Source organism: Geotrypetes seraphini, chromosome 2, assembly GCF_902459505.1.
Source record: "Geotrypetes seraphini chromosome 2, aGeoSer1.1, whole genome shotgun sequence".
In the NCBI taxonomy this organism is placed as follows: Eukaryota; Metazoa; Chordata; class Amphibia; order Gymnophiona; family Dermophiidae; genus Geotrypetes; species Geotrypetes seraphini.
This window is the reverse complement of record NC_047085.1, coordinates 114,061,218-114,080,554: the sequence shown is the minus strand read 5'-3', so window position 1 is coordinate 114,080,554 and position 19,337 is coordinate 114,061,218. Positions and strand designations below refer to the sequence as shown.

Genomic DNA, 19,337 nt, shown 5'->3' with positions numbered 1-19,337 from the left:
ATGATAAAGAATTTTGATCGTTATTACTTACTGCTTATTCCTATAAACATTTTAGGACTTTGTTGAAAACTTATCTTTTTTCAAAATACTTGGTTAAATGATTTATTTTGTTTCCAATAATATTGTTCTTTGTTTATAATCTTTTGTAAACCGCATTGAACTTATGGCTACGCGGTTTATAAGCATGATGTTATGTTATGTTATGTAAATAACAAATATTAAGGTATTAACCTCCCCAATGCATCCTTTAATATGAAATACTGGGAACATGAATAATTGCGTTTGAATCTTACCTGGAGATTCAATCCTGCAATGGCTAGATGACCTGGATATACTTTTAAATTTTGGTGTTATTTTCCACGGATGAGGCTTTGTAAACAATTGTTTTGGTGTCTGCCCAAATTCCAGAATTTGCGTCAGGATAGCTATTTTCTGATTGGGGTCTTCAATACTTAAAAGAACAAAACAAAACTTTGCAGTACCATGCCTTTTAAGCAATTCATCTGCAGTTTAAATGCGACAAACAGAAGGTTAATATCTATATAATTTCAATCATATCTAACTCTTTCTCTTGAATATAAACTATGACAAACTCCTGCTTATTACCTGTGCATGATTATATAACCTGAAGCATCATCAGTTTCACTGTTTTGGCTGGGGGGAGTTACGGGGAGACCTTTTACTTGAAGTACAATTGGCAGGCCACTCACCTACCGTATCCATGAGTTGAGTTCAAATCTAATGTGGAGATTTCTGTCAGGTAGTTGGTTTCTGGCGAACTCAACCATCCAATTTCAAAATGAGCACCTGGCCTTAGCCAATGGAAGCAAAGATAATGGGGAAGTCAATGGCAAACTGCTCCATTAGTCTGCCAAAAATCTGTCACACAAGTGGTGGCCTCTGAAAGTTGTTCTTGGCTTGGTACTTGGATACATGGGACAATCTTTATCTTTTACTTTTTTTGAGGTATCCAATCATATCAGGGTCTACTTCAGAGTCACTCACTGTTATGTGATCGGAAAGGCCTGAAGCAAAACCATTAAAGATTTTCACTAACAGCTAAATGTTTAAGAACATCTTCAGTTTCAATCCCAGCCATTAGGATATCTGAAAAAGACTACTTATACCACAGTGACCCTGATCTGAATTCAGAGGAATATAACCTAGACAATAAGGTACTAAACTATGCTCATGTTTGAAACACATTTAGGGCCAGATTCTGTATGATCCCTATATTAGGCACAGCTAGGCACCCTAATCAAGGATACCTAATGATGCTTAACTTAGGAATCCACAAACAACTTCTTAAATTGGCTTAATTGGTGTGGTAATTTAACCATGACAGTTTTCAGCTGTTTTTTTTTTTAAAAAATTAAATTTACACTTAAGAGATCATCAAACTCTTAGGAAACCTAGCAACACCTAAGTGTGGACACCCTCTGACGTCTAATGACACCTATCTGAAAAGTAGGCATGGTTAGGAGCAGAGAACAGGTGTGGTTGGCTTAGGCATCACTAGACCTAATATACCGGTGCCTACCTCTAGGACATCTAGTGATGTCTAAGCACATCTAGGCACCGCTGGGTGGAATTCTATAAGCAGCACCTAGCGACTGATTGACAATGTAGGCGCTGTTTATAAAATTCAGTCCTTAATGTGTGCTAAAACGAAAAATACATGCTATTCTGTATGTCAGCATATCTGTGTACTACTTGCAATTTTAGCACAGGTAAATATTTAGCTCTTATGAAGATCTATGCAAAATAAATCCTAAAATAGGTCATGAGCTGCACATTATATAAGTCAGTTCATTACTTATGAATGCACAGCCAATCAACACATGACTATAAGCATGAGAAACTTATCCACATCTCAAAGAGCTATAGCTAAGAAATTTCGCAATAACTGCAGCATCCTCATACAAACTTTAATACGTACAAGTGTTTTAACCCCAAAGTGATTTGCATGCTATCAGAGAGGGCCATTATAACATGTTAGTTAATGTGATAATGACCCATTTTATTGTAGCTTAGCACAGACCTCTTAGGCTTAAATACATTGAATAGGGCCATACTTGATCCATCATTATCAAATTTAATAACAGATATTGATTCATGTATCATAAGACTTCAAGGCTGGGCTTCCTCTGTACGGATGAAACTAAATGCTTCAAAAACCAAACTATTATGGTTTGGTTCTATTACATATAATCTTCCGTCTTCTATAAGACTAAGTTCAGGTTTTTCTTTACAGATGGAATTTTCATTTAGAATTCTGGGATTTGTTTTGGATTCTACTTTTTCAATGACAAACCAAATTAATAACATATCTAAAAAATGTTTCTTCAGTTTACGGATGTTAAGGAGAGTAGGTTGTTTTTTTTCATCAGCATCATTTTGCAATATTGGCTCAGGCTATAATATTGGCTTATTTGGATTATGCAAATTCCCTTTACATTGGCTTAAGTAAAGGTAACCTAAAGAGATTACAACTCATTCAGAATATGACAGCTCAAGTAATATTTGGGAAAAATAAATACTATCATGTCACTCCATTATTGAAGGCTCTGCACTGGCTTCTGATATATTGGAGAGTTCAGTTTAAATGTGTAAATGTGATTTTTGACTTTCTGTACACTTGTTGTAAAATTTAAAATGAATAAAGATTTAAAAAAAAAAGTTTATATGGGATTTTTTCCCCATTATTTCCACTTTCTTTTAACTCTAATTGTTTCAATTCTATGAGATATATACATCAATTTAAACTACTACTCCCCCGTTAAAGGGATTCAAACTTTAAGCAGATTTTCACACTCCTTAGCCTTTGCAATGGTGAAGATCTGGAATGACCTTCCTCCAGATATTAGAACTCTTGCCTCATTGTCCAGTTTTAGAAAAACTTTAAAAACATATTTTTTAACGAAATATCTTACAAACAGCTGTTAAAATGTTTAGCTGATCATATTATGTTGTTATCTATCGATCCTCCCGAGTCCCTTAGTGAAATGATCTGGTATATAATCTTAAAGATTAGATTAGATTAGAAGACTAAAATGCTGTTGATTACAAACTAGGAATGAGCCTATAAAGCCAAGCAAGAACATCCAAACATAGCAGGAATACATAAGAACATAAGAACATAAGAAGCGCCATCTCCGGATCAGACCTTCGGTCCATCAAGTCCGGCGATCCGCACACGCGGAGGCCCTGCTAGGTATTCACCTGGCTTATTTTATAGCCAACCATATCTTTATATGCCTATCTCAAGGAGATATGCATCTAGTTTGCTTTTGAAACCTAGGACTGTCGATTCCGCAATAATCTCCCCTGGGAGAGTATTCCAGATGTCAACCACTCTCTGTGTGAAGCAGAACTTCCTGACATTAGTCCTGAACTTGCCCCCCCTTAGCTTCATTTCATGTCCTCTTGTCCGTGTCAAATTGGACATTGTAAATAATCTTCTCTGCTCTATTTTGTCAATTCCTTTCAGTATTTTGAAGGTCTCGATCATATCCCCACGCAGTCTCCTTTTCTCAAGGGAGAACAATCCCAGTGTTTTAAGTCGATCCTCATATTCCAGTTTCTCCATACCCTTCACTAGTTTAGTTGCTCGTCTCTGCACCCTCTCCAGCAGTTTTATATCCTTCTTTAGGTAGGGAGACCAATGTTGGACGCAGTATTCCAAGTGGGGTCTGACCATTGCCCTATAAAGCGGCATTATAACTTTCTCCGATCTACTCGAGATTCCTTTCTTTATCATGCCCAACATTCTATTTGCCTTATTTGCCGCTGCCACGCATTGTGCCGACGGCTTCAGGGTCCTATCTATCAGTACACCCAGATCTCTTTCTTGTTCACTTTTCCCCAGAGTTGCACCTGACATTCTGTACTCGTATTCCTTATTTTTACTGCCTAAATGCATTACCTTGCATTTCTCCACGTTGAACTTCATCTGCCATTTCTCCGCCCATTTTTGTAACCGACACAAATCGCTCTGGAGTTCCTCACTGTCCTCCTGCGATCTGATTGCCCGGCAGAGTTTTGTGTCGTCTGCAAACTTGATGATCTCACTGGATGTTCCGTTTTCCAGGTCATTGATATAAATATTAAAAAGGATCGGCCCAAGTACCGAGCCCTGGGGCACACCACTAGTCACTCTCTCCCAGTCGGAGAACTTCCCATTTATGCCCACTCTCTGCTTTCGGTTTTCCAGCCATTTGCCTATCCATCTTTGTATATCTCCCTCTATGCCATGGCTTTGTAGCTTCCTGAGAAGTCTTTCGTGTGGAACTTTGTCAAATGCTTTCTGGAAGTCCAAGTATATTATGTCCACCGGCTTTCCACTATCAATTTGCTCGTTCACGGTCTCAAAGAATTGGAGTAAATTCGTCAGACACGATTTCCCTTTCCTGAATCCATGTTGACTGGGTTTCATCAAGTCGTGTGTGTCCAAGTGCTGAACTATGCTATCCTTGATCAGTGATTCAATCATCTTGCCGGGGACAGACGTAAGACTCACAGGTCTATAGTTGCCCGGTTCTCCTCTCGATCCTTTTTTGAAAATTGGCGTGACGTTCGCTTTCCTCCAGTCGTCTGGTATCTGACCAGTTCTGATTGACAGGTTTGCAAGTTTTTGCAATAACTCTCCAATTTCAATCTTCAATTCCTTCAAGACTCTCGGGTGAATTTCATCCGGTCCAGGTGATTTGTCACTTTTAAGTTTGTCGATCTGATAGTATATCTGGGCTAAGTCCACTTCAACTGTGGTGAGGCTGTCTTCTATTTCTCCTGCAAACACTTTCTCCGCTTCAGGTATTGTTGAGGTGTCCTCCTTCGTAAAAACGGACGCAAAGAAGGAATTTAGTTTGTCTGCGATTTGTTTATCTTCCTTGATGTACCCTTTTCTTCCCTTGTCGTCCAGGGGTCCCACTGCCTCTTTTGCAGGTTTTTTCCCTTTCACGTATCTAAAGAAGGGCTTGAAGTTTTTGGCCTCCCGGGCTATTTTTTCCTCATAGTCCTGTTTTGCTTCCCTCACCGCCTTGTGACATTTCTTCTGTTCATCTTTATGTTTGTTCCAGGCTTCGGTTGTCTTCGTGCATTTCCATTTTTTGAAAGAGTCCTTCTTTACCTTTATGGCTTCCTTCACCTGTATGGTAAGCCATGCCGGTTCTCTTTTGCCTTTAGTTCTCCGATCTTTGGAAATCCTCGGAATGTAGAGATCTTGTGCTTCTGCAATAGTATTTTTCAATAGGCACCATGCCTGATCTACTGTTTCAAGTTTGTCCACCATCTTCTCGAGTCGTTTTGTTACCATGGCTCTCATGCAATCGTATTTACCCTTTTTAAAGTTTAAGGTGGTGGTTAAGGTTTTGACATGTTTCCCTTTCCCGATGTCAAGTTTAAAGTTGATTACATTGTGATCACTCGTTCCCAGTGGAACCATGACTTCTACTTCTGTTATCGGTCCAGTGAGACCATTTAGGACCAAGTCCAAGGTGGCGTCGCCTCTTGTCGGCTCTTTTACCATTTGCTCCAGGAAGCAATCCCCTAGCACCTCCAGGAACTTGGCCTCCTTGCCGCAGTTGGAGGCTCCTAGTTTCCAGTCTATTCCTGGGAAATTGAAGTCTCCCAATATAACTACATTGCCTGTCTTGCATACTTGTTTGATTTCCTCCATCATTTCTGAGTCAGTGACTTCCGCCTGTCCTGGGGGACGATAGTAAAGGCCAATTTTTATATCTGCGCCATTGCGACCAGGAATTTTGATCCAGAGGGACTCCAGCTTCTCTTTCCTGTCTGTTGTACTCATTCCAACAGAATCTATTTCTTCCTTAACATATAGGGCAATACCTCCACCTTTCTGCCCTTCTCGATCTCTTCTATATAGTTTGTATCCCTGTAGTACTGTGTCCCATTTGTTTTCTTCATTCCACCATGTTTCTGTTATGCCAATGATATCCATGTTCTCATGTCTTGCTATCGTCTCTAGTTCTCCCATTTTGTTTCCTAGACTTCTAGCATTTGTATACATACATCTAAGTTCCCTTCGTGTTACCTTTTTGGACCTTCTACTCTTGGCTGTCCTTACAGTTTCATTTACGGTATCCTTTACTGCTCCTGTGTTATCTCCCATGTTTGCTGTGTGGTCATCCCCTCCTGTGTCTGAGTTGTCCTTTCCTGCTTGTTCTCCTTTGTTGGCTGTGAGGTCGACCTCTCTTGTGTATGAGTAGTGGTCCTTTGTTCCTACGTCGGGGCATCCTGTTGTCCGTGCCATCGACCGGTTGTCGACTGTCGGCTTTCCCCTGTCCTTCAGTTTAAAGCCTTCTCTATTGCTTTCTTCATGTTGCCTGCCAAAACTCTTGCTCCTTCCTTGTTGAGGTGTAGTCCATCCCTTCTGTAGTACTTGCTTTTTCCCCAGAACGCCGTCCAGTTGCGCACGAAGTCGAAGCCTTCGTCTTCGCACCATCGTCTCATCCAGGCGTTGATCACTTGCAATTCCCCTTGTCTCTTTCCATCTGCTCTTGGTACAGGGAGGATTTCAGAGAAGGCCACCTTCACCTCCCTGATCTTCAATTGTCTTCCGAGTGAGCGGAGCTGGCCCTTCATCTCTTCCCTGTCATACTTCCGCCCGCTCACATCATTTGTTCCCACGTGGATAAGCACAGCGGTGTCCACTCCCCGTGCGCCATCTATGATCCTGGAGATCCTGCTGGTCACATCCTTTACTCTTGCTCCAGGCAGACAGGTGACGACTCTGTCCTCTCTTCCTCCTGCGGTGTGGCTGTCCACGTGTCGTATAATGGAGTCGCCTACGATGATCCCCATCTTCTTTATTCGGGAGTTCCTTGGGGGGCGTAGGTCCACGTCCTTGGAGTAGGGCCAGTCATCTTCCTCCAATGATACTCTTGAAATTGTTTCCTGTTCTTTGGGTGGGGGGACATCTTCCTGTGCTCTCACTATTCCTCCTGTTGTGCGGTTGTCTCCTATCTCGTCTTCGTTTTCTTCTGTGTTTGCATGGATGTCTTCTCTCCTCACATGTGTTTCCTGAGTACAGTTTTCCAGCCCTGGGAACTCTACGTGGTGCTGATGGGCTTCCTCTATGAACGTTTCTAGATCCTTGACCTCGTCGTTTGGGCTGTACTCCACTAGAATCTTCCCTTGTGCTCGGATTCTGTCTTCGAGTTCCATCACTGTTCCCTCCAATAGTCTTACCTGACATTTCAAGCTATCCATCTCCATGCATCGATCGCAAATGTATGCCTGGATCCCCGAAGGGAGGTAGTCATACATATTGCAGTCGATGCAGAAGACAGGAAAGCTCATCTTCTGACTTCCTTGGGCTTCCATTTCGTGCTTCACTAGCTACATTTCCCTCCACCTGCTTGCTCTAGTTGAAACATGTATTTGCCCTGAGCACTCCAGTGCCTCCAGCACTCCATTGCTGCCCTCTCCCATGGTGGCTACCATTTCTCCCATACACCTACTGGTTGAGGCGTATATCCTCTTTGGTAAATACAGATGAAAAAAACATGTTCAGTCTGTCAGCGATAGCCTTGTCCTCCCTTATCGCTCCCTTTATTCCTAGGTCATCCAAAGGTCCCACTGCCTCCTTCGCAGGTCGTTTCCCTTTAATATAGGGGTGTCCAATGTCGGTCCTCGAGGGCCGCAGTCCAGTCGGGTTTTCAAGATTTCCCCAATGAATATTCATGAGATCTATTTGCATGCACTGCTTTCATTGTATGCTAATAGATCTCATGCATATTCATTGGGGAAATCCTGAAAACCCGACTGGACTGCGGCCCTCGAGGACCGACATTGGACACCCCTGCTTTAATATATCGAAAGAACGGCTTGAAGTTTTTCGCCTCCTTGGCTATTTTTTCCTTGTAGTGTCTTTTAGCAGTGAAAGACTGCCTTAGGGCACCTGTGTTGATGTTGTTTGTGCTTATTCCAATTTTCATCTGTTTTTGATCTTTTCCATTCCTTAAACGAGGTTTTTTTTGTCTCTGATCGCTTCCTTAACCTCTGTAGTGAGCACGCCGGTTCTTTATTTTTTTCTTCTTTGATCCCTTTTTGATATGCGGTATATATAGATTTTGTGCCTCGGTGACTGTATCTTTAAAAAGAGACCAAGCTTGCTCTAGTGTCTTCACATTTTTTATCTTCTTCCCCACTATGCGCCTCATCCCTTCATAATTCCCTTTTCGGAAGTTTAGTGTCATGGTCATCGATCTGGACCAATGTTTCGTCCCTGTTTCCAGGTTGAAGCGGATCATATTGTGATCGCTGTTTCCCAGCATCCCTTCTACTTCTACATCCTGTGCTGGTCCTCTTAGCCCATTTAGAATTAAGTCCAGAATTGCGTTTCCTCTCATGTTTTCCTTGACAAGTTGTTCCAGGAAGCAATCGCCTACAGTTTCCAGGAACTTGGTCTCTCTAGCACAGCTGGAGGTGCCGAAGTTCCATTCTATCCCCGGATAGTTGAAGTCACCCATGACAACTGTGTTGCCTTCTTTGCAGTTGCATTTAATCTCATCCGTCATTTCTTCATCAATTTCTTTCGACTGCCCTGGGGGTTGGGAGTAGATGCCTATCCTCGTTTCCGGTCCGTTTGTTCCTGGAATTTTGACCCATAGAGACTCTAACCTATCCGTCTGTTGTGGCATGTTCTCTCCAGTAGATTCAATTCCCTCTTTAACATATATGGCAATGCCTCCTCCTTTTTGAGTCACTCTGTCTCTGCGGTATAGTTTGCATCCCGGTAGCACCGTGTCCCAGACGTTTTCATCAGTCCACCATGTTTCTATGATGCCGATGATGCCAACGTTATCCTTTTGTGCCACAGCTTCTAATTCACCCATCTTATTTCTAAGGCTCCTTGCATACGTGTACATACACTTTGAGTTTGCAGCCTGTTCCCTTCTTTCGTGCCCTTCCCTCGTGTCCCTTTAAGTCTGTCTTATCTGTGATCTGGTGAGTCTTCCCCTCCATCTTCCTGCACGGTATTCTCCAGGAATACCAGTTCCCGAATCATCGACTCTGTCTTGGTCAACTGTCGGCTTTCCCTTTCTTCCTAGTTTAAAAGCTTCTCAACTTCTCTCTTGATATTGCTTGCAAGTAGCCTTGTTCCATCTCTGCTGAGGTGGAGTCCATCCTTACTGTACAGCTTGCTCTTCCCCCAGAACGTCATCCAGTTACGCACGAAGTAGAAAACCCTCTTCCTCACACCAGCGCCGCATCCACGCGTTGACTGCTTGCAGCTCCATCTGTCTCTTCTCATCTGCCATGGGTACCGGCAGGATCTCCGAGAATGCTTTCCTCTGCATTCTGGTCTTCAGCTTCCTTCCTAGTGCCCAGAACTGGTGCTTCAGTACATCTCTGTTGTAGTTCCTGTTGCTCATGTTGTTTGTTCCCACATAGACCACTGCCGTATCTTCTTGTTCCACGCTGTCGATGATCCTGTCGATGTGGCTCACTATGTCTTCTATCTTGGCTCCTGGTAGGCAGGTCACCATTCAATCCCGTCTTCCTCCCGCTATGTGGCTGTCGACTTGTCTGATGATGGAGTCCCCCACGATGATTGCTGTCCTCTGTCTTCTCTTGATTCTCCAGCCGCAGGTCTGTGTCCTCCCATCTTCCCTAATCTTGGCATTGGCTCGCATCGGACTTGTCTTCTTGTGGGTCCCCTCCGCTGCCTCCAGATCCAGCTGCTATGTTGTCCTGCTGGTGGTCCTCACTCTCTGTAGATGTATCCCGTAAGTTCCACTGTTGCTGGTGATTTTTCACAGTCTCCTTGTATGGCTCCTCTATGAATTTCTCCAGCTCTCTGATCTCTTCTTTGATGGTTTCCTCTGGCATGATGTTCTCTGCATCCTTGTCCTCCTCCTCCTCCACTGCTCGAAGTGCCTCCAGTTCCAGTATTCTGCCCTCCAGGAGTATGACTTGTTTCTTCAGGCTCTCCAGTTCTCTGCATCGAGCGCAAACATAAGACCACCTCCCAGAGGGGAGGTAGTCATACATATGGCAGACAGTGCAAAACACTGAGTAGCTCAACTTCCTACTTCTGTCTGCTGCTTCCATTGCTGTCCTCCGCGTCTGCTGTGGGTGTCCTCTGCGCCTGCTTTGTCCTCTGTCTGCCTGGTTGTGTGTCCTCTGTACCTGCAGTGAGTCCTCTGCGCCTGCTGTGTCCTCTGTGTCTGCCTGGTTGTGTGTTCTCTGTACCTGCTGTGTGTCCTCTGCGCCTGCCTGGTTGTGTGCTCTCTGTACCTGCTGCGAGTCCTCTGCGCCTGCCTGGTTGAGTGCTCTCTGTACCTGCTGCGAGTCCTCTGCGCCTGCTGCGAGTCCTCTGCGCCTGCCTGGTTGTGTGCTCTCTGTACCTGCTGCGAGTCCTCTGCGCCTGCTGCGAGTCCTCTGTGTGTGCCTGGTTGTGTGTCCTCTGTACCTGCTGCAAGTCCTCTGCGCCTGCCTGGTTGTGTATCCTCTGCACCTGCTGTGGTCTCCTTCAGTGGTGGCTCGTCCCTTTCTCAAGGCCCTTCGCAAAGGCGCTCTCGCTAAGGTGAGTGCCTTTAACGCACGCCTTCGGCGCGCGTCGAACGGCTGGGCGCCATTGGCCCCTCTCCTTTTAAGGAGGAGCTCCGGTTCTGCTCTGTGGTGACGTCGGAGGGGTGGGCGGAGCTATCTCTCGCCGCTGCCCCTTACTATCTCCTGCCTTCTCCCCTTCGCTTCTCTCCTCTGCCTCCTGACTCTCCTGCACCTGCCCTGCTCTCCTCACAGTGATCATGTAGCTGCCCTGCTCTCCTCACAGTGATCCACAAATCAAGGCCATAAATACCCAGCAGATCTCATAAGTTTGAGCTATTCATCATAGCTCATTTCCAGGGATAAGCAATGACCCCAAATCTACCTGGCTAATGATTTTTAATGGGCTTTTCCTCCAGGAACTTGTTCATACATCTTTTGAATCCTGATTTCTAGTCACCTTGGGCAGCTTAACTATGTGCTGAATGAACAGAATAAATTTGGAAGACTGGATGGATTTGGTCTATTTCCGTCATCATTTATTATGTTGCCATGAAACCAGAGAGAACTTAATCAAAACAAGCCAATGCAAAATACCCCTTCTGAAACACTAATTTTATAAGAGTTTAATTACCTGTCCAAGTTCACTCCTTCATATGTCAATGGATGGAACACTGAGAAAAGGAACAGTAATAAAAAAAAATAAATTATTTCCACAGATTTGGAAATCTATCAAAGTGCATGCTGTCACTCTGCTCTGCCCTTCATATTATAATTTTTTTAGAAGATTGTTCATCATCATCTTTATTTGATATACCGCAAAGTCAGCACAGGCATTTAAATGGTTTACAATTAAATATGATCTAAAATGGGGAGATAAAACATTGAAAAGGGGAAATACATAGATACAAAATACATTCAATAGCACTATATATTAAAACTATAGGGGCCCTTTTATTACAATATGCTAATTGGACTTACACTAATGTAGGCTATTCTCACATAATAAACGCAAGCAATGCTTTTTTTTGGGCAGGTTCTTTGCTAATATTTCATTAGAACATGGAACCTACAAAAAAGTAATACAGAAGCACTTACTACTTCCTATTTAGGAGGCACTAAGGGGTCCTACGTTAATTCTGCGTTATCCAATTAGCAGGTGCTAATCAGAATGTACATAACTTAAGAATACTTGTAGCCATACTAGGGCCTAGATTCACTAAACCTCCAAACCGTGTGCGATCTGTTTGCATGCCGGCCGATCAATTCAGTAAAGGCCTGCATGCAAATGGGAATGATCGTTAACACCCCCCCCTACCCATGGCCAGAGCGATCCCCACTCATGCGCACACCCTGACAGTAGTGACAGGAGAAGCAGCCTCCTGTCACTACTGTCAGGGCTCAACCCAGCCCAGATCTCTCTTGCCTGCTCCTAGACTCTCCTGCTCTCTGCCGCCGTTCCTTGCAGTGCAAGCCCATGGTTTTAAAGCGGGCCTGTACTGCGGGGAACGGCGGCAGAGAGCAGGAGAGTATGGCGAGCAGGGAAGAGAGATCAGGCACCGGCCCGACATAACAGCCATGCTTGACAACAGCACTCGCAACACGCCCGCGCCCCCTCACCCCTGGAAAAAAAAGCAGGAGGGATGCAATTCCCTCCTGCCATCAGCGTTTAAAAAAAACAAAAAAAGCTGCATGCATGCAGCACGGCCCTCACCCCCCCCCCCAACTGGCACGGCCCACCCACGACATTAAAAAGTTGTGAGCAGGAGGGATGCTCAGTCCCTCCTGCTCCTTGGTCTCCCATCCCCCGGCCCACCCCGGTATCTTTAAAATAGTTAGGAGCAGGAGGGATGCCCGGTCCCTCCTGCTCCTTGGAGGCTCTGAACATCTTCGGGAGCAGGAGGGGTGCCCAGACCCTCCTCCTGCTCCTACGCCGCTCCAAAATATTCGGGAGCAGGAGGAAAGTCCTCCTGCTCCTACTCTGCTGCCGACCGCAGCCCAATAGAGCCTCAGCCAATCAGTGCCTTAGGCCTCTCCCCGTGCATCAGATGGTGCGCCGGGGCGAGGCCTAAGGCCACTATTGGGTGGCGGCTGGCAGCAGAGTAGGAGCAGGAGGACTTTCCTCCTGCTCCCGAAGATTTTGGAGCAGCGTAGAAGCAGCAGGAGGGTCCGGGCACCCCTCTTGCTCCTGAAGATGTTCGGAGCCTCCAAGGAGCAGAAGGGATTAAGCATCCCTCTTGCTCCCAACTATTTTAAAGGTAACAGGGTGGGTGGGTGGACCCGACCGCTTGGGCTGACTGGGGTGGGCCAGGTGGTGGGAGGCCTAGGAGCAGAAGGGGCTGAGAACCCCTTCTGCTCACAACTTTTTACTGCAGGGGGTGGGCTGTGCTGGTCAGCGGGGGGGATGGCGAGGGCAGTGTCGGTCAGGGGAGGGGGCTGATGTTAAGAGGGAATTGGCATCCCTCCTGCTTTTTTCTCAGGGGGGGTGCAGTCCGTGCTGGGAGTGGGGCGAGGGCTGTGCTGGTCGGGGGCAGCCTTGCTTGGGGGGCGCGTTTTAGTGAGAGGGTACATATTTTTTTTGACAGGCCTGTCTTGTCTTTTTTGTTCTTTTTTTTTTTTTTATGGGGCAGATATTTTGTGTGTGTAACATATGCAAAATATCTGTGCCATGGAAAAAAAATGAATAAAAAAGACAGGCAGGCCTGTCAAAAAGCCTGCAGACCTGACAGTAACTCAGTTACCGACAGGTTTGCAGCAGTCGGGTTTGCCAATTGTAAAATCCGACTCAAAATAGCCAAGCAATTGTTAGTGAATCAATCGCTTGGCTATTTTGCATGGGGTTTTACTATTTGCATGGGACGATCGGAACCGGATCGCTACAGGCGTTAGTGAATAGTGTAGGAGGGAAATCTAGTCGTAAAGGGCTTGCAAACCAATCGATACACGATCGGTTTGCTTAGTGAATCTAGCCCTAGGTCAGCCCAATGATCCATCTAGCCCAGTATCCTGTTTCCAACTGTGGCCAATCCACAGTTCAAGCTTGATAACACAGGAATGCAGAGTCTCCGCCCCCTTATCATTAATGCAGGGTTTAGTGTGCAGAAATAGGGAAAATAATGCAAAATGCTTTAAGATACACCCTGCTTTTGCACATAAAAGTATTCAGGGACTTAATGCTCTTTAATAAAAGAGCTTCATAAAGAGGTATAATCTAGCATTATAGGACATGTAATTATGAAGGAAAGTAGAGAAGCGCAAATCACAAGACAAGTGAAAGATAGAACAGATAAAAAGAGTTGCAGAAGATGAGCACAAACAAACCAGGCATTTGAAGTTAAAAACTAAAGCTTGGCAAATACTGTACAAGTATAAAAGGTTTTCAAGGCAGATTTAAATTTAGGGTGTATAGATTCAAAACCAATATATAGTGGAAGTTCATTCCTTAGTGCAGGAGCTTCAAATGAAAAACGCCATAGACAAAATTTAGCTAGATCTGGAGATGAAACTTGTTATTAGGTGCTGCCACAAACACTGGAGGATGCAAGAAGGGGTGTAGGGAATAATGGTTATATAGAAAAGAAGGCACTGTAAGCAAGAACCAGAGGCTTAAAGAGGGGCTGAAACAGCATAGTTTCTAAAATACTTGCAGGAGTGCTCTATAGAATTCAATATGATGCACTATTGAGTGGTGAGCACTAGATAAAGCACAGACATTGTGAACCATATACCCCCGATCCTCAGAGACACCACACTAGGCTCAAAAACTTTCATTTGCCTAATGATTTACATGTCATCTCCTCACTCGATCTGTGTTTTAACTATGCAGTTTCTTGAAATCCTGACTTTATATTCAAGTTAAATATTAGTTAATATTAATTTATAAATTAAGTAATAGTACTTTTTTTTTTATTATTCTTTATTCATTTTTTAATCTTACAACAAGTGTACAAATAATAAAACATTTAAAATTAAATACCGTATTTGCCGGCGTATAAGACGACTTTTTAGTACCTTAAAATCCTCCCCAAAGTCGGGGGTCGTCTTATACGCCGGGTACAGTTTACATGCCCTTACTTGCGGGGCTGGATGTACTCAGTCGCGCGGCTCTTCTTCTCCCTACCTTCTCTGCTTGCAGCACAGAGCCGAACGGAAGTCTTCCCGACGTCAGCGCTGACTTCGGAGGGGAGGGAGGGCTTAAACAAAGCCCTCCCTCCCTCCGACGTCAGCGCTGACGTCGGGAAGACTTCCGTTCGGCTCTGTGCTGCAGGCATGGCAAGTAAGGAGAAGGAGAGTAGCCTCGCGGTTCGAGTGGCTACCAAGAGAGAGGGGCGGCCGCCCCGCCCCGGTTGCAGCACAGCCGGCCAGGTTCCCTTACTTTTGTGGCACTTCCCCGACCGACCGATAACAGCCCGGGCCCGACAATCCTCCCTGCCCTGTAGCCGCGAATCTAAATACCTTCTTACAGCAGCTGTAAGAAGGTAATTTAGATTCGCGGTTAAGGGCAGGGAGGTTTGTCGGACCGGGGCTGTTGTCGGTCGGTCGGGGAAGTGCCACAAAAGTAAGGGAACCTGGCCGGCTGTGCTGCACCCGGGGCGGTAGAGAAGGTGTGCGGAAGAAGGGGTCGTCTTATACGGCGAGTATAACACAAAACTCTATTTTTTAACTAAAAGTTGGGGGGTCGTCTTATACGCCCAGTCGTCCTATACGCCGGCAAATACGGTACATCACTTGAATTTCTTTCTAGTATAGCATCAAATAAATAAATTTATTCCCTTCTCACTCACCCTTTCCTTTAGCATTCAATCAAAAATATACAAATATAAATATTCTTTACTATTGATTAAACCTATAGTAAAACTTTAATTCACCCTCCTCCCCCATTTGCAAATATACTTTCAATAAAAAATGGTGTTTACTCATTACAGTAAGTCGTCAATGGCCCCCTGATCTTTTTAAATTTATTATAATACCCTTTTTGAATAGCAATTATGCTTTCATTTTATAAATGTGACATAACGAATTCCACCAGAAGGTATAATTTAATCTATTGCAGTTTTTCCAATTACTTGTGATATTTTGAATGGCAACCTCTGTCATAATCAATAAAAGTTTATTGTTGTTTGATTAAATCTGACTTTTTGTTCTCATTGATGTACCGAATAGAATCTTATCATATGATAATGCTACATGATTCTCTAATAAACAATTAATTTGGCACCAAATTGATTTCCAAAAGGCCATGATAAAGGGACAATAGAATAATAAATGATCTAGAGTCCCTGCTTCAAGTTTACAATGCCAGCATCTATTAGTAATAGTACTTAGCTTTGTGGTCATTACGCTAGGGATCAATTGAAATCACCCATTATTAGAAACATGATGGCAGATAAAGGCCAAATGGCCCATCTAGTCTGCCTATCCACAGTAACCATTATCTCTTTCTCTCCCTGAGAGATCCCACGTGCCTATCCCAGGCCCTCTTGAATTCAGACACAATCTCTGTCTCCACCACCTCTTCCGGGAGACTGTTCCATGCATCTACCACCCTTTCTGTAAAAAAGTATTTCCTCAGATTACTCTGGAGCCTATCACCTCTTAACTTCATCCTATGCCCGCTCATTGCAGTTTCCTTTCAAATGAAAGAGACTCGATTCATGCACATTTACAATACGTAGGTATTTAAATGTCTCTATCATATCTCCCCTCTCCCGCCTTTCCTCCAAAGTATACAGATTGAGATCTTTAAGTCTGTCCCCATACGCCTTATGATGAAGGCCACATACCATTTTGGACTGACTCCATCCTTTTTATATCTTTTTGAAGGTGCAGTCTCCAGAATTACACACAATATTCTAAATGAGGTCTCACTAGAGTCTTATACAGGGGCATCAATACCTCATTTTTCCTTCTGGCCATACCTCTCCCTATGCAACCTAGCATCCTTCTAGCTTTCGACGTCACCTTTTCAACCTTTTTGGCCACTTTACGATCATCACAGTCACACCCAAGTCCCACTCTTCTGTTGTGCACATAAGTTCTTCACCTTCTAAAGTACTGTTCCCTCGGGTTTTTGCAGCCCTAATGCATAAACTTGCATTTCTTAGCATTAAATTTTAGCTGCCAAATTTCAGACCAAGCTTCGTCAGGTCTTTCTTCATGTTATTCACACCATCTGGTTTGTCTACTCTATTGCAGATTTTGGTATCATCCGCAAAGAGGCAAATCTTATCTGACAACCCTTCAGCAATATCGGGGTTTGTCAGGTATGATTTGCCTCTTTGCAGACGATACCAAATCTGAAATATTAGGGCAATTGAAATCATCTATTATTCTGTTACTCAGTTTGTTAGCCTCCCTAATTTCTGAAAAATATTTCAGCATCTGTCTGTTCATCCTGACCAGGTGGACAGTAGTACACACCTATCACTAGAAAACAACAGGGCAGGCGGTCGGCAAAATCCAAAATGGTAGTCAACGAAAAGCAGCACAGCCAAAAAGATGTGTAGGAACCAAGTTCAATTTTATTGTGCACGATCAGATAAAACATCACATAAAACCCAACAGGCTGTGCTTTGCCCACATTAAGGGCTGCATCAGGAGTAAATAAAACTATGTGGTGTATAAAAACTGAATCACCAACAGATGAAAGCCACAAAGTAAAAGGTAACAACACTCAAAAGTGCCTCTCTGTGGAGACTAGCAGCATTAGATAACAGCACTTATAAATGTGTCTCTGTGAATATTTATATCTATATTTAAATCTATATATGTATATATTGCTTTTCTGATAATACAGACTAGATAAACCATGTAGTATGGTATGGTCTTTGTCTCTAACACAGGCTGGGGAGCACCTTTTGGTCCCTTCAAGACCCAGGGTCATCGGGGGCCCAGCAGAGCTATATCTACACATCACTACGACCCCATGTTCTATGTCTGGCGAATCTTCCAGCCATATAGACAATATTCTACGTCAACAAGCAAGGAGGTTCAGGATCCCTATTCCTCTGCAGGGAGGCATACCACCTCTGGGGCTTTGCTTTGTCCCTCCAAGTGGACTTTCAAGAAGTTCACGTCCCAGGTCAATCAGTTGTATTAGCAAATTCACTGTCAAACTTAAACCTCACAAGTGGTCTCTAGACACTGCAGTTATCTAAACACCGTTCCAGCGATGGGGAACCCAATCAGAGCTCTCTTTACCTCAACGAACCACACAAAGTGCCCACAATATTGTTTTCTCCGACCAGCATAACAAGACTATCGAATGAGATGTCTCCACTATTCCTTGGGTGAGGAACTCTTGACATGTCTTTCCAATAGGGTCCTTCAGAAAATCTGTGCATCCCGATTGCTCCTCGGTGGACCAGACACCTCTGAATTCCTCTTCTTCTGGAATCATAAAGTATTTGGAGTAGTACCCTCTACTTTGGTGGAAGTGAGAGTTTCTGGTGAAGCACAACAAAATTTACTGCCCCCCCCCCCTTTTACAAAGCCTCGTTAGGCTCTTTTGTTTTATCGCCAGCTGTGGTGGTATTAGCTCCGATGTTCACAGAATTCCTATCAGTGTTGGAGCTAATACCGCTGCAACCGGCATTAAAAAAGTAGCTTCGGAAAAAAAGGGGGGGTGTTAATTACCAGCAAAATCCATCCTTTTATAGTGAGAAAAATAAATTCATGAAAATTTATCCATGCATTCTGAACATCTTCATTAAAACATTCTACAAAAAGAAACTTAGTTTTCACTTCTAATCAAACCGATAGATTACGGACAGGCTTACTAAACTTCAGGAAAGCAATAAAAACCCACCGTTTTACCTGACTCTTGCAACACGCCCCTAACCCCTATTTCTACCTCAGCAAAATTATTCTGCCACATTGAATGTGCCCTCCACTTGCCTTACAGGCAGAACTAAGTCTCGAGGCACACACTCGGTGCGAAACTAAGCAAGATCTTAGCTCCCTACTACAGTTACCCAAACCATAAATGCCAAAATCTGTCCTACACTTCAAATATATTGTAATTCTAGCTGCTTTACATATAGGGCCTCTCGGTTGCCATGCTACTGTGTTTAGCCCCAAATCTTGTACTCTCCTCTCCATACAGTTCATAAGAATTATCCCTCTGCTGCTGTTCTTCCCTTTAATCTGCTGTTCTGAATATCTTATATGTGAATTTGTATCCTTGTTGCCCATCGTTTGCCATGTTACTGTGCCCAGTACCCAAAACATGTACACAGGAATTTCTACTACTGTTCTTCATCCTTTTGATTAGCTGTTCTGTCTATCTGCTGTATATCCTATATAATAAAAGGCTAACTCGCGCATGCGCATTCCTATTTGCGTGTTCCGTGCGCTGTAGGTCTGTGGCCTAAGGAGTGCGCATTCGCGCTAATACGTCACCAGCCTATCAACTCCACAAGCCGGACCGCAGCCAGACGACGTTCTCCGTTTCTCCTGCCGCCGCCGACGATCTCCGTTTCTCCTTTGCCGCCCACCCCCTTCTTTTCCCGCGGGCCCGAATGGCGATTCCAGCAGCGTGTTCATCAGTCTCCACACGCTGCTTCGGGCCCTTCTACTGCCCTGATTTGCTCTGCCGCGTCTCTGATGATGTCATCAGGGACGTGCCAGAGTAAATCAGGGCAGTAGAAGAGCCCGAAGCAGCGTGTGGAGACTGATGCAAGCGCTGCTGGATTCTGGAATCACCACCTTTGTAGTCCGGCCCGCGGGAAGGGAAAGGGGGGGGGGGGGTAGAGGAAACGCTAATGCTGCTGCACAGGGAACTGGTGGGGGGGGAGGGAAATGGAGGGGAAGGGAATGCT

General features: G+C 44.3%; 1 protein-coding gene across 1 annotated transcript in view; it reads right to left on the bottom strand.

The window, feature by feature from the left end:
• The window catches only part of NSMAF (neutral sphingomyelinase activation associated factor), a 155,172-nt gene that overhangs the window by 54,389 nt on the left and 81,446 nt on the right, over positions 1 to 19,337 (bottom strand). The window contains exons 20-21 of the mRNA XM_033933475.1: positions 11,153 to 11,192; positions 294 to 451 (exon numbers count right to left, since the gene is read on the bottom strand). Of these exons, the coding sequence (XP_033789366.1) occupies positions 294 to 451; positions 11,153 to 11,192 (198 nt within the window). The remainder of the gene's footprint in view (positions 1 to 293; positions 452 to 11,152; positions 11,193 to 19,337) is intronic.